The sequence below is a fragment of the Lacerta agilis genome, chromosome 1 (genome assembly GCF_009819535.1).
Source record: "Lacerta agilis isolate rLacAgi1 chromosome 1, rLacAgi1.pri, whole genome shotgun sequence".
Classification (NCBI taxonomy): domain Eukaryota; kingdom Metazoa; phylum Chordata; class Lepidosauria; order Squamata; family Lacertidae; genus Lacerta; species Lacerta agilis.
Window position 1 is genome coordinate 62,654,655 of NC_046312.1, and position 13,481 is coordinate 62,668,135.

Here is a 13,481-nt window from a genome sequence, read left to right on the forward strand (position 1 = left end):
AGATAATTACTCCAAGTAATATGATAGCTTCTCATACACATGTTATATTCTTGCCATTAAATTAAAGAAATAAAGTAGATCAGGAACACAAAAATGTGCAGATATTCACACACCTCTGTATGAAATATTCATGTAAACAAAATCTCTTTACATTTCCTTTTTAGTTGATTGTTGGTTCATTGTATTGTTAGAACTCTGCTTTAGTCTGAATAAACTAATCATAATTAAGTAGAGAAAGTTCTGTGTTTTGGTCTGAGCTAGACAAATGTGAAAACTTTTAAAAAATGAAACGCTTTCATATTCCTTCAGAGTATGTTTTAATGGCAATTTCATAGAATCATAGAATTGTAGAGTTGGAAGGACCATGGTTTGTTTTTGTTTCACAAGTTCACTGACAAAAATATAGCCTTTAATATGTCAGCAGCTTATATTTTAATGGAAGACCATTTAGATTTTGTTTCTTTCAAGGTTTATTTTGCCACAGCAATGTTGGAACAGTACCTCTAAGCAAATTGCTGCTTCCGTTCCAAATATTGAGATATAGGACTGCAATCTCCTTTGCTTTTTCTACTTTTGTGTTTTTCTAAGTTGAAGTAATTTTTTAAAAAGTTTTAACCAAATGAGCGCACCACTCCCCTGTGTGAACATCAAATGCTTTATTAGAGCCCTTCTCTTATTATATATCTACTCACTCCAAGTCACAGGCAAGGGGTTTAACACCCCACTCCCCCTTTTAACAGAGACTACATCATAGTGGCATATATCATGCATAAAGGAATAACTCTGCTCAACAGCCTGATGTTACACTTGTTTATCAAGAAGTCAGTTTCACTGAATTCATTGGGTTTTACTCCCAAGTGGGTATACATTGAATTGCAACTCACGCCTAACCCTCTGAGATTGTAGGGCACTGAATATATTGATGTTAACACTTCACAAACTCTCAAAGATGCTTTATATAAGATCCTTTGGAAATGCATTGGCCAGTGGTCTAACTTTCATATGAGCTACTCATTTGCTCAACTCAATCTAATGACACCTATTTTTGTTTCTGTAATGACTGAGAACAAGCAGCGTGTTTGGCATGCTTAGTGGATGGTTTAATACAGTGTTTTAAATTATATTTTATTTTATTTTACTATAATATTCCAGATTGAAAAGATGGCTATGAGAAAGGTATGCTTGAAAAGGCCTTAACCGTATTAATTATCATACATACCTTTTGATTGCTCAAAGTGGCTTGGACATTCTTCTGTCACTTTTGTAGGCAATTCTGCCAAGTGTCAAACACTTCAGTGGGGAAAATTGCTTGAGCAATTGACACAAGCACTCCTCAACAACCTCTTCCAGTTAGTAGAACCAAGTTGTCTCACTGTGGTCCTGGAAGCTTTAAGTCAGGGGTAGGCAACCTAAGGCCCGTGGGCCGGATGTGGCCCAATTGCCTTCTCAATCCGGCCCACAGATGGTCCGGGAATCAGCGTGTTTTTACATGAGTAAAATGTGTCCTTTTATTTAAAAGGCATCTCTGGGTTATTTGTGGGGCCTGCCTGGTGTTTTTACATGAGTAGAATGTGTGCTTTTATTTAAAATGCATCTCTGGGTTATTTGTGGGGCATAGGAATTTGTTCATTTTTTTTTTTCAAAATATAGTCCGTCCGTCCCCCCACAAGGTCTGAGGGACGGTGGACCAGCCCTTGGCTGAAAAAGGTTGCTGACTCCTGCTTTAAGTGAAGAAACAACAGGAGGGATGACTAGAGCAACCCATGATGAATCCAACCAATATGGTCTGGAGCTCTGTCCTCTGTGCTAGCTAGCAGATGTTTTCCAAGTGGTTAAGGGATATTTGCACCTTGCTATTGGAGAGTGGGGAATTAGGGGACCACTCAATGACCTGCTGAGACCAATTTGCAAAGCACTTTGTGGATAAAGTCACTCACATCCATTCCAGCTTGGAAGCCACAGTTAAAGCAGAGTTAGTAAATGTACCTACCTACTTGCCCATTGGTCTCGAATACTTTTCAGTTAGTACGACCTGAGAATGTTGGCAGGATTCTTGCAGAAGTAAGTTTGACCATGTATGCATCTGACCCTTTGCCTTCTGGCTAAGGTAATCTAACAGAGGTGGTGTGGCCAAGTGAGTGGCTAAGTGGTCAATGCTTCCTTGTGAAAAGGTGTGAGCCTGTTGAGCTTGAAAAAGGCAGTAGTGAAGTTGCTTGTTAAAAAGCTGTATCCTGACATCAAAATAATACATTTCCAGCCAGTCTACAATATACTATTCTAGGGTAGGTGCTCATTCAAGTGAGAGCAACCCAACACCAAATATTTCTGGATGATAAAGAGTATCTAGACACATTTCAACTTGGCTTTGGGACAGAGACAGCTTTAGTCACCCTAGAGTGCCATCCCCATTGGTTCTGCAGGAACTCTCAGCTGCCTTCAGTACCGTCAACCATAATATCCTAGGAGGGAGTTCCATAGAATATGGCCCACAGTACAGAACACGTGGCTCCTGATGGATACAAGCAGTGCATCCAAGCCATGGGAGAACCACTAAAAGGCCCAAAATCTGGGCAGGGATGTAAAGAGTCAAGTGGTTCGTATGGCATTTGGGACCCAGTTGTTAAGGGCCTTGTAAATTAATATGAGCATCTTAAACTTAGAGGCACCATTTTACACTGCTTCTGTTCTTTCTACACGGGCAATTCCATGAAGGTAGTGATGGGGCATTCTTGCCATCCTCCTTGATGTTGGCCTATGAATTTCTTCAGGTAGGCCTGGATTAAAGCAACTGGAGGCTCTGGCCTAGGAGACCTTGGGAGGACCAAACTTAATAGTATCAGATCATGAGAAATAAAACATCGTTCTTGTCTTTATCTACTCAATAAAAGTAGATTATTGCTGAAATTTTAGCATTGATACACAAATGTTACGTGCGAATGTCTTCATTAATCCCATACTTTTAAAACTTATTAAAGATTATACAATTATAAAAGATTATACAATGGTAAAATAAAAACATTTTATCATTGTATAATCTTTTATAATTGTATAATATTTAATAAATTTACAAAAGTATGGGATTAATGAAGACATTCGCACAGAACATTTGTAGAGGAATCATAGCTATGTTATAACATTACACTATATAAAAAGTCAGAACAGTTTCTTTTCAGCTCTTTTGGATGCAGACTTATCAATTATATCATTAAAATCAGTAAGTCACAGTTTATCATTTTCTATACTGAGAATGCTTAGATCATACAACTGATCTTAGGACATTGTTGATCATAGATCATTCTTTATCCTTTTTAATCTAGAAAACGATCTTTCACCAGTACAGTTTGTAACCATTAAACGCAGGAACAATCTGAAAATTGCTTCCACATTTGGGAAAAAACTGTCCTAATTTTCTCCTAGAATATTATTTGATACATATCTTGGTGGCTGAAATATTCTTTTTCAGTGTGAGCTCATTTGATGTATAGGTGGAAGTGCTAAGGTGAACATCCTTTGGATACTCGTGCATTAACATCTTGATGCCAATGTGAATCTGTTCCTTGGTTGCTTGCAGGTTCACCAAAAAATAAAAAAAAAATGCCAGCTACATTCCTTTTCTGTCTAGGTTAGCTTCAAGAGCATCAATTACAGGGATAATTGAATTTATCCTAAACTTGTCTCATGGGAAAAGTTTGCCTAAAGCTTTGGATTTTGTCCCATCATCATGGGTGCAGCCAGGGGGGGCAGCTGCCCCCAGAATTAAGTAAATCAATAAAAATACTTATCTGCCTGAGGTTCTGCCCCCCCCAACATGAAGCCTGCCCCCTCAACATAAATCCTGGCTATGCCCATCATTGTCGGGTTTTCCCATATTCTCTGCCTTCTTTTGATGTCTTGTACTCTACATCTGGTAAATTAGGTAAGTTGGCCCAAGAATTTGATACAAACTGCAATAGTGAGCTGTAAATATTTGCACATGTGCTCAGTGAAATTTGCAAACTTTGGAGTGCCTTGCTAACTTTATGAAATTGGTCTAGCAAATGTGTCCAAAGCTGAAGCATGAAAATGAATTCAAATTATTCCAGTTTTTATGTGAGCGTTTGACCATGCTTTCTTGTTCAGTATGTTAGTGTAGTTCACATGATTATTAGTTTCCATGGGTTTGAACAAGATAACCGTGATGTCAATAATCAAATGTAGTGGTAGCTAAAGCTGTAGTTGAGGTAATTTGGTTGGAGAAAAGTTTGCACACAAAGTAGTAGATTTTTCCTTTTGCGGGAAAATATACTAACCATTCTTGAGGGTAGGTTTCTCCATTTCCTTTGGTGGAATAAAATAAATTATTTGAGCAGAAACAGACTTGGTTTTTTGTATGTTCTCTTCAAAGTGGTAACAAGTCCATCCCAGTGCTGACATTCCAACAGACCTTTCTCAATCCAGAATGATACATCCTTGTTATTCAGTGTAGTCCATAAACCTGTCATTATTGTATCTGAAATCACTAGTAGCATGAATAGTTGGTATTTTGGTGTCTGCTTTTGCCTGCCTTGTCTTAGAGAGGAGGTTATTCTTTAGGCTGGGCACAATAGAAAAGGCCCTCCCCCTGGTTGCCACCAGACAGACCTCAGCAAGCTGCTGCACAACCAGGAAGAATTTAGTGAAAAGGCAGGGCTGTGTGTGAGATTGTTCCCTCAGATAACCTGGTCCCATGTTATTTAAAGTGTTAATGTCAATACCAATATAAAACTTTAAACCTGGTGGTCTGGTAACAAATTGGCAGCCACTACAGTTCTTCTACAAGTAGTGTCACATACTTGCAGCAGGAATTTCCAATTAGCAACCTACCTGTTGCATTCTGCCCCCACATAGAGCACATGACAGTAATCTGGTCTCTGTGGCTAGACCAGGCATAGGCAAACTTGGCCCTCCAGATGTTTTGGGACTACAACTCCCATCATCCCTAGCTAACAGGACCAGTGGTCAGGAATGATGAGAGTTGTGGTCCCAAAACATCTGGAGGGCCGAGTTTGCCTATGCCTGGGCTAGACTATCCCTGTCAAAAAATGACCACAGTTGGCATGTCAGCTGAATCTGAAAAAAGGTTCCCTTAACTATTGTGACCTCTTGGCCTTCAGTGACATCCATGGGTAAAGGAACACTTACATGGTAATTGCCTAAATTCCAGACTCAGGAACCACCTACCCACAAGGCCTCTGTCTTATCAAGATTCAGGTGATTCAGCTCGCCACTGCACTTATTTGCACAGCCACACCTGAATCAGATGTAGTGGGGAAATAGAGCTAGGTGCCATCAGCATACTGATAACAGCATGCTCCAAATCCCCTAATGACTGTTCCCAGCCACTTCATATAGATGTTAAATAGCATTGGGGACAAGATGGTACCTTGCAGCATGCCTGGGAGCCTTATGGTTGTCCAGTGCTGCTCTCATAATGATGCATTTCCCACAAGATGGATCTACCTGGGCAACACCCCAATTCCCCACAACTAGTTTGAATCAGCCATGACAGGCAAGGGGCAAAAGGGCATAAAGTTGGCCACACAGCTACAAGCGCTTTGCCATGTTCTCAGGCCTCAAAAGCTAAAACTGGTTACAACAATGGTGTCCAAATTTTCAAAGAGGTGAGCAATGTTATCCTCAGTGTGTCTTGGAAACTTGTCATGTAATTTTGTTAACAAATGCATTCTGTTGATAGCTCTGCTGGACAAGTATTCGAGAATGCAATGGAGGCAGCAAAGTGCCTCACTGCTGTCCAGTAGACACAATTGTATGCTCAAATGCATATTCTGTTATCTTCATGATAAGTTGTATACCACCTGGCATCCAGTCTGCTTCATGTTCCTCAGCACCTCAATGCTGAAGAGCAATGCAAACTCCACAGTGCTGAAGAGGGCACTTTGGAGCAACTAGGTTGCCTGACACGTTGCCATTCTGTTGTCAGTTTTCCTCATAGGAGATTGCCTCCTGGTCATTTTGGCTTCCCTTTCTTCTGCACCTTTTCTAACTCTACAATAGGGGTGAACAGAACTATTACACAGTATTCCAAGTGTGTTTGCATCATAGATTTGTATGAAGGCATTACAATATTGGCCATTTTATTTTCAATCCCTTTCCTAATGATCCCTAATGTAGAATTTGTATTTATCACAGCTACCACTGAATCAACATTTTCATTGAGCTACCCAGTAGAACCTCAAGATCCTTTTCCTGATCACTCAGGAAGTGTCTTAATAGAAGACTATACCAATACAGCTCCAGGATTAATAGTTTTGGGTTTCAATTTATCTAACATCTTTGCTAAGTTTCCTCATCATTGGTATGAGTTTAACACTGTGATTATTAACAGCACTTGCTGTTTCAAACAGGCATTTTAAAGTTTAACTTACTTAGGCTGCAATCTTTTACATACTTACCTAGGAGTAAGTGCCACTGAACTCAATAGGACTTGCTTCTGAGTAGACATGTAGAAGGTTGCACAACACAGAACGTAAAACTCTAGCCCAGGGATAGTCAATGTGGTGCCTAGATGTTGAGGACTACAACTCCCATCATCCATTACTATTGACCATGGTACCTGGGACTTAAGGAAGTGGTAGTCTGGACTGGAGGATACCATGTTAGCGACCCTTGCTGTATCCTATAGAATTGCAAAAGGACTATTAATAAGGCATGAAATGTTTCATTGTTAATTGAAATCAGTTGTCTCTCTGTTGTGAAGATTATTGTGTTTGTGATGACAGTTGTGTTAAAAATAACTGAATGAGTGGGATTCAGCTCTGGAGAGCTGGGGTGACCCAGAATGGTTTTAGTGATGCACAAGGGGAGAAGACTGGGGAAAGTCTTGTGGATGAGTAGACCACTTGGTGCATTCCACACAATATGTATAATTTATTTTTGTTCACAGTATATACTTTGGCGAGGATCCAAAGAGCTACTCTAAATATACCCAGGTGCTTAGGCAAACACAATGGGAATTTTGGCCTTTTCTTCATTAAATAACTTGCCTCCATGTTAAGTCACAATCTGCTTTTGAGAGTCCCCTCAGTTTCAAAAGTGGCTTGCCGTGTGGCATCAAAGAGACACTGTTTCAACAAATGCAAAGCCCCTTGGGCATACAGAACTGTTCAAACTAATTAGTTATTTTTAATGGGAGACAGAAGATGTAGGAGACGAGGTCTCTGAAGATAACAAAATAAATGCAGGAAATGTGAGCTTGGATCAAAGATCTGCTTTGGCTCATGGAAACTACTGGTACTTGTACTAACTCAGTGAGAAATTTTGGACCTTTTTTTGGAACACAATTTGCCATTTGGTATAGGAGCAGGAACGTTGTTTGAGAAAAACAAGTCACTGCAAACCTATAAATGTCTACTCAGAAACAAGTCTCATTGAATTCACTAGTGCTTAGGCGCCCCACAAATAGCTGCAATCCTATACTAGAATTTTTTATATTTTTTTTAAAAAATCCTTCCAGTAGCACCTTAGAGACCAACTAAGTTTGTTCTTGGTATGAGCTTTCGTGTGCATGCACACTTATTGAAGAAGTGTGCATGCACACGAAAGCTCATACCAAGAACAAACTCAGTTGGTCTCTAAGGTGCTACTGGAAGGAATTTTATTATTATTATTATTTTGTTTTGATTATGGCAGACTAACACGGCTACCTACCTGTAACTGATCCTATACTAGGTAAGCCCATTGAGTAAGTGGGCCTTACTTCTGAATAAACATGCCTAGAATTGCACTACAAGGCCACATTTCTGTATGCACCTACCATGGAGTAAGTCCCATTGGATTCAGGAAATTACACATGGGTAAACATGCCTAGGATTGCAGTGTAAATACCCCTTTGGGGGCTCATGGGGGTAATTTTGATTTCTTTGGGTCTTGGCCTTTGATTTCTATTCCGAACGTATTGATGAAGAAAGCTGAATTTGATTTGAAAAATTCCAGTATCCTGTAAATTAATATATGAAATACAAGAATCTCTGACAATCTGGTTTTTAGAAACTGTTCTAATATGTTCTAATTATGCTGTAATAGGTATTCACTGGCAGGGAATAGTACTATGTTTTTAAATGTGTAATATCCAAAGCAAATCTAATTACAACCATGTTCTCTCTCATCTCTCTCTCTTCTCTGTCTCTCTCCTCCCCCCCCCCACTTCCCTGAAATCTCCTGCCATAGCAATTGCATTTGCCTCCAGACTTGTCAGACACAGTGAGCCGCACAAGCAAACAGGATCTGGCAGAATCTGCCAAACTGCTGAGCTCAGGATGTACTGCTATGGCCATAGGCAAGAAGCACCTGGACTTCTAGTGATTTCTACTTGGCAGTTTCACTCCGATTTATATGACACTCTAATTATGACTGTTAATGACTTATGTAAATATTTTTCTTAATGATTGTGACCCAGTGGTCATGTCATATATATATATATATAAAAACTTACAAGCTGTGTGCCTTATTTTTTCATTCTGTTTTCTAAAAATATTTGCAAATATTGTATTGGGTGTTTCTATAGTTAGCAAACACATCCTATACTTTGATGCCATTTTAAAGACGTAAAAATTTTTTGAAGCTGCAGAAATTTTTGTTGCCGTCAACTTTACTGTTATTACTAAAGTTCAGATAAGGAATGAGAAATGAAAGAATTACACTTTGCATGTTGAACACATGTATGCTGTATATCAATATTATGTATATTACCGGTAAATAAAATCATAGATTTTTAAAAGTGGGTTATTTTAATATCAGACAATCATTGCCCTAGAAAAACACCGTTAAAAATGACACCTTATTTAGTACCATATATACTGTAAGCATTAAATTTCTGTGTATTTTCCACCTGTTCTGTTATCAGTAATATGATAAAATATTTTTCATGGTAAAATACATTATAGATAATTACTTTGCCTTATGGGCTAATAAATACATTAAATTGCTTGAGTGAAACTTACTAAACATATACAAAGAATTGCTTTTCAATATAGTTCAAAACAGTAATCCTAAACAACTGAAGTCAGCAATATGAAATTATGTCAGCAGACATTATTCAAGATTGAAATTCAAACTGACAGCTACATTAATGCTAGAAAACCAGGGGAGTGCATTGGAGCTTAGGGAAGACGTATCATAGAAAGAAGTCTACAGAGCAGCAGAAAACAAAACCAATTCAGGGTTCCATACTATTCTGTATATACTATTTGTAAACATATGAATTTTTCCCTAGGTAAAATGTATAAATATTTATTGGCCGCAAGATTTGCATATTTGTATTAGAACTAATGTACAAACCATGTGAATAGGTGGCTATCTGGAAATGGTTTTCAAGTGGGACCTGAAAATTACTTTCTATATAGTTCTATTTTGAATTAGCCTTGATAGAACTTTCCACTAAGTTCATTTTGGATTGAAACTTAGGTCTTTAAACTGTCATTTTATAGAGTTGGGCTGAATTATGCTCCCCGCAAAACCTTAAATGCTTACTCTAATAATGTTAATGTATTTTGATGGGATTGGAACTAAAGTGTTGGTTAAATGATTTACTTTTTATAACGCTGTGAGTAAAATGGAGACATAGCTTTTAAAACTGTCTAATGTGATGAATGTCAATCATTTAAAAAAATCCACTGTACCATAAACACACACTGTATACAGCTTTTATTCTGAATTAGAATAATTGAATCAATGACAGTGATTTGCCAGGATGTCAAATCTATCCATCATATCCTGTCACTACCAGTTTATTTTTCTGATCAAAATCAAAAAGACTACTGTTTTGTCACCCGCTATTTCATTAGAGGTAACAATTGAGTTTTTTTCTTTCTTTTTCAAAGATATGTCTGTTTTATTTTTTATTTTTACTATTTCTAAAGACACAAATCCTTTTTAAAATCTATTCAAAATAAAGTTTCAGAACTGAGCTGTCAGTTTCATAAAGCTAATAGACATCTACATTCTTATACCCATATATCGCTACAGCTTTCAAATCATTTCTCCTTTCGCCTTACTGTATATATAATATGAAGCAAAACTTCTCAACACAATTTGAATGGGGACTTGTGCAGATATTCAATAGATCAAGTATAAAAGGATTAACACTTTAGTAACTCACTTATGTTTTTCATGTAAATAAGCTAGGGAATCTTATATACTATTCCTCTATAAATTCTAAAACCTTTAGGGATTATTAAATTAGTTTTTTACAAGATATTATTATTAATAATTGTAAATGTCCTTAATGGGGTCTAATTTAGTACACAATCTTCCAAACATCATTAAAACATATGACTCCGTGGGTGAGTGCAAACTTAAATAAAACATGCATAAAAATAAAGTACACTCATAATAACATCCATTTGAAATAATAAGATAGAGTTGGCATAGAAACCCAAAGAATATATTTTCAACAGCAAAAAGGAAAGGGGGAGATCATTCAGTGAAATCTATATTAAATGTTGTTGTTGTTTTTTGTTTCACATGCTCTGTGAAATAAGCGCTGCACTATACACATACCCAGTGTTCTACACCTAAGGTAAAATTCCTATTCTTTTACTTCAAGAATACTTTTTAACCAGCAGTAATTTGGTTTAGCAGTCATTTTCCTTATCAAGGTAAAGGTAAAGAACCCCTGACAGTTAAGTCCAGTCACAGACGACTCTGGGGTTGCGACGCTCATCTCACTTTACAGGCTGAGGGAGCCGGCGTTTGTCTGCAGACAGTTTTTCTGGGTCATGTGGCCAGCATGACCAAGCTGCTTCTGGCGCAACGGAACACCTAAACCAGAGCAGCGCACAGAAACGCCATTTACCTTCCCGCCGGAGCGGTACCTATTTATCTACTTGCACTTTGTGCTTTCAAACTGCTAGGTTGGCAGGAGCTGGGACCGAGCAACGGGAGCTCACCCCGTCATGGGGATTCGAACCGCCGACCTTCTGATTGGCAAGCCCAAGAGGCTCAGTGGTTTAGATCACAGCTCCACCCGCGTCCCTTTATCAAGGAAAACTGAATAGTAAAATGGTTACACCCTATTTGATAAATAAACAAATGTTCTGTAGGATACATTAAGTAACAGGACTGTTTCTTCAGATTAAATGAAATAGCTCCAGCTTGGCATGAAGTTTCCTCATTCCACTATGACCATTTCCTAACTGATATGCAACCTTCAAGAGTCTAAAGACCTACATTTTACCTATTTAATGAAAAGCTTTCCAGGTCCCATAACCAAAGGCATAATCCGCCCACCCAGGTATGCAGCTGTTTATGTGCCGAAAGGTGAGCACTGGGTTGACCAGGGCCTTGTTTCACTCATTTCCCTTCCCTTTGTAGAATATAGTCTTGCATAGGCAAGAGGGAGAGCTGGATTGGCCTCCCGTTCCTGGCAAGTGCATATGTGCCTGTGCATACAAAAGGAGGAGAAACAGGGCTCTTACATCAGTCCCACAGCAAGTGGATGCGCCTGATCTTCACATGCATAAGGGTGGTAAAATGGACTGCTCTACTTCAGACTGCGGGGGGAGGGGTGGCATCTTCATTGCTCTCTTGCTACTGCTGTTTCTTTCTACCCTGCCTTTTTGTGTATGTTTTTATTAAAGATTTTCTTGATTTACAAAAGTATGTGTAATGTCTCTCCCTCTCTCGTATTTTTTCCATGTAACATTTTTACAAATCTGTTTCATTTGTTGAGACATTAGGAAGAAAAGGGGGGGAAGAGGTGGATGGGGGGGAAGATAGGTGGGGTGGGGTCGGGTGGCGATGTTTCCATTTTACTTAATATATGTAGGGTTTGGGTCTACCCTGCCTTTTATGGCCAAACCAAGGCATATTAGAATTGAAACATTAAAAGCAATACAGTGGTACCTCGGGTTACATACGCTTCAGGTTACATACGCTTCAGGTTACAGACTCTGCTAACCCAGAAATAACGCTTCAGGTTAAGAACCTTGCTTCAAGATAAGAACAGAAATCATGCTCTGGCGGCGCAGTGGCAGCGGGAGGCCCCATTAGCTAAAGTGGTGCTTCCGGTTAAGGAAAGTTTCAGGTTAAGAACGGACCTCCAGAACAAATTAAGTACTTAACCAGAGGTACCACTGTACAGTCATACCTTGGAACCTGAACGCAAGTCAAACGGAAGCCACACCTTGGTTTCCAAATGTTTTGGAAGTCGAACGGACTTACAGAACGGATTCCATTCGACTTCCGAGGTACCACTGCACAAGTTTGGGGGACACATTATCCTAGCAAAGGTCTGCAATCATGCACCTGGAGCATAGATAGACACACACAACCTTAACACGCCATGGGCGTACCCAGGGGGGGCAGCAGGGGGCAGCTGCGCCCCCAGAAGCCAGCTGCCCCCCCCAGAAGCAAAAATGATCGACGTCATGCTAAGGAAGAAGTGGGGCGGGAGCAGAGGAGCGGAGAAGGGGAGGCAGTGGAGGAGGAGGAGACTGCTGTCCCTGCCGCCCAAGTTCCTCCCTTTGCCCTCCCCCTTGCCCAAGGCAGCTCCTGTCCTGGAGGCGAAGGAGGAGCGCCTGTCGCGCGCTCACAGTGGCGGGCTGCGGTGGGGGCTGCAGAGCCGCTCACTGTGCTGCCGCCGCTGCGTCAGGCTTCGCTCTTCCCTCTCGCGCCTCCCTCCCTCCCCTCCCGGCCGTCTCTCTCTCTCGCCGTTGCCCCTCCATCGGGTGCCAGCGTGCCTTCGCCCCTTCCCCTTCTCACCCTTTTTCTCTCCCCTCACTCCTCATATTCCCTTCCTTTTGCGCTGCCGGTCTCCTTCAGCCTCCTCCTGATTCTCGTTCGCTTTCTGTCCCTTTCCCTTCCTCCTTTCCTGCTCCTCTTTGCGTCCTTTCCATTTCTTCCACCCCAGCCCCAGATATATTTCCTTCAGCCTTCTCCACTCCACCCTTCATACTTTACCTCCTTTCTTGTGCCATTGCCATTTTCCTCACTCAACTTTTCTTTTCTCCCCTCCCCTCATTCCTTCGTCACTTTCTCGCCTTTTATTGCCTTCAGCCTGTCGCCTGCTGCCCCTTCATTCCATTTTCCCTTCCCCTTGGCCCCCAGGCAGAGACCCAGAGAGGGGACCCAGTCAATGACACTTCCCTTGGCTACTGCTTTCTAAAAGCAGTAAGGAAGCTTGCTTTGGCGAAAACTGGGGTGGTGGTGACAATCAATGGGGCTTGTGCATTTCATGGAATTGTAGAGTTGGTCCAAGTACCCCCCTGCAACGAAGAAATCTTTTATCCAGCATGGGGCTCAAACCCACAAGCCTGAGATTGAAAGTCTCCTACTCCACCAGCTGAGCTGTTCCCCTGAGGGCTAGTGCAGGACATTTTGCTGCCTGAGGCCAAGGATGAGAGTTCACCCTTCCCATCCTATGCATTTAGTAATTTGTTAGGTTTCTATCTCATCTTTCCCTCCCCATACATTTCTCTTTCCCCCCATTATCTGTGCAACAGGCC

The 13,481-nt window shown here is 40.4% G+C and overlaps 1 protein-coding gene across 1 annotated transcript in view; it reads left to right on the plus strand.

Moving 5' to 3' along the window:
* ELP4 (elongator acetyltransferase complex subunit 4) overlaps nt 1–8,466 on the plus strand; it is a 146,899-nt gene extending 138,433 nt beyond the window's left edge. The window contains exon 10 of the mRNA XM_033151343.1: nt 8,206–8,466. Coding sequence (XP_033007234.1) covers nt 8,206–8,337 — 132 coding nt within the window. The 3' untranslated portion in view covers nt 8,338–8,466. The remainder of the gene's footprint in view (nt 1–8,205) is intronic.
* Nucleotides 8,467–13,481: the final 5,015 nt, after the last annotated feature.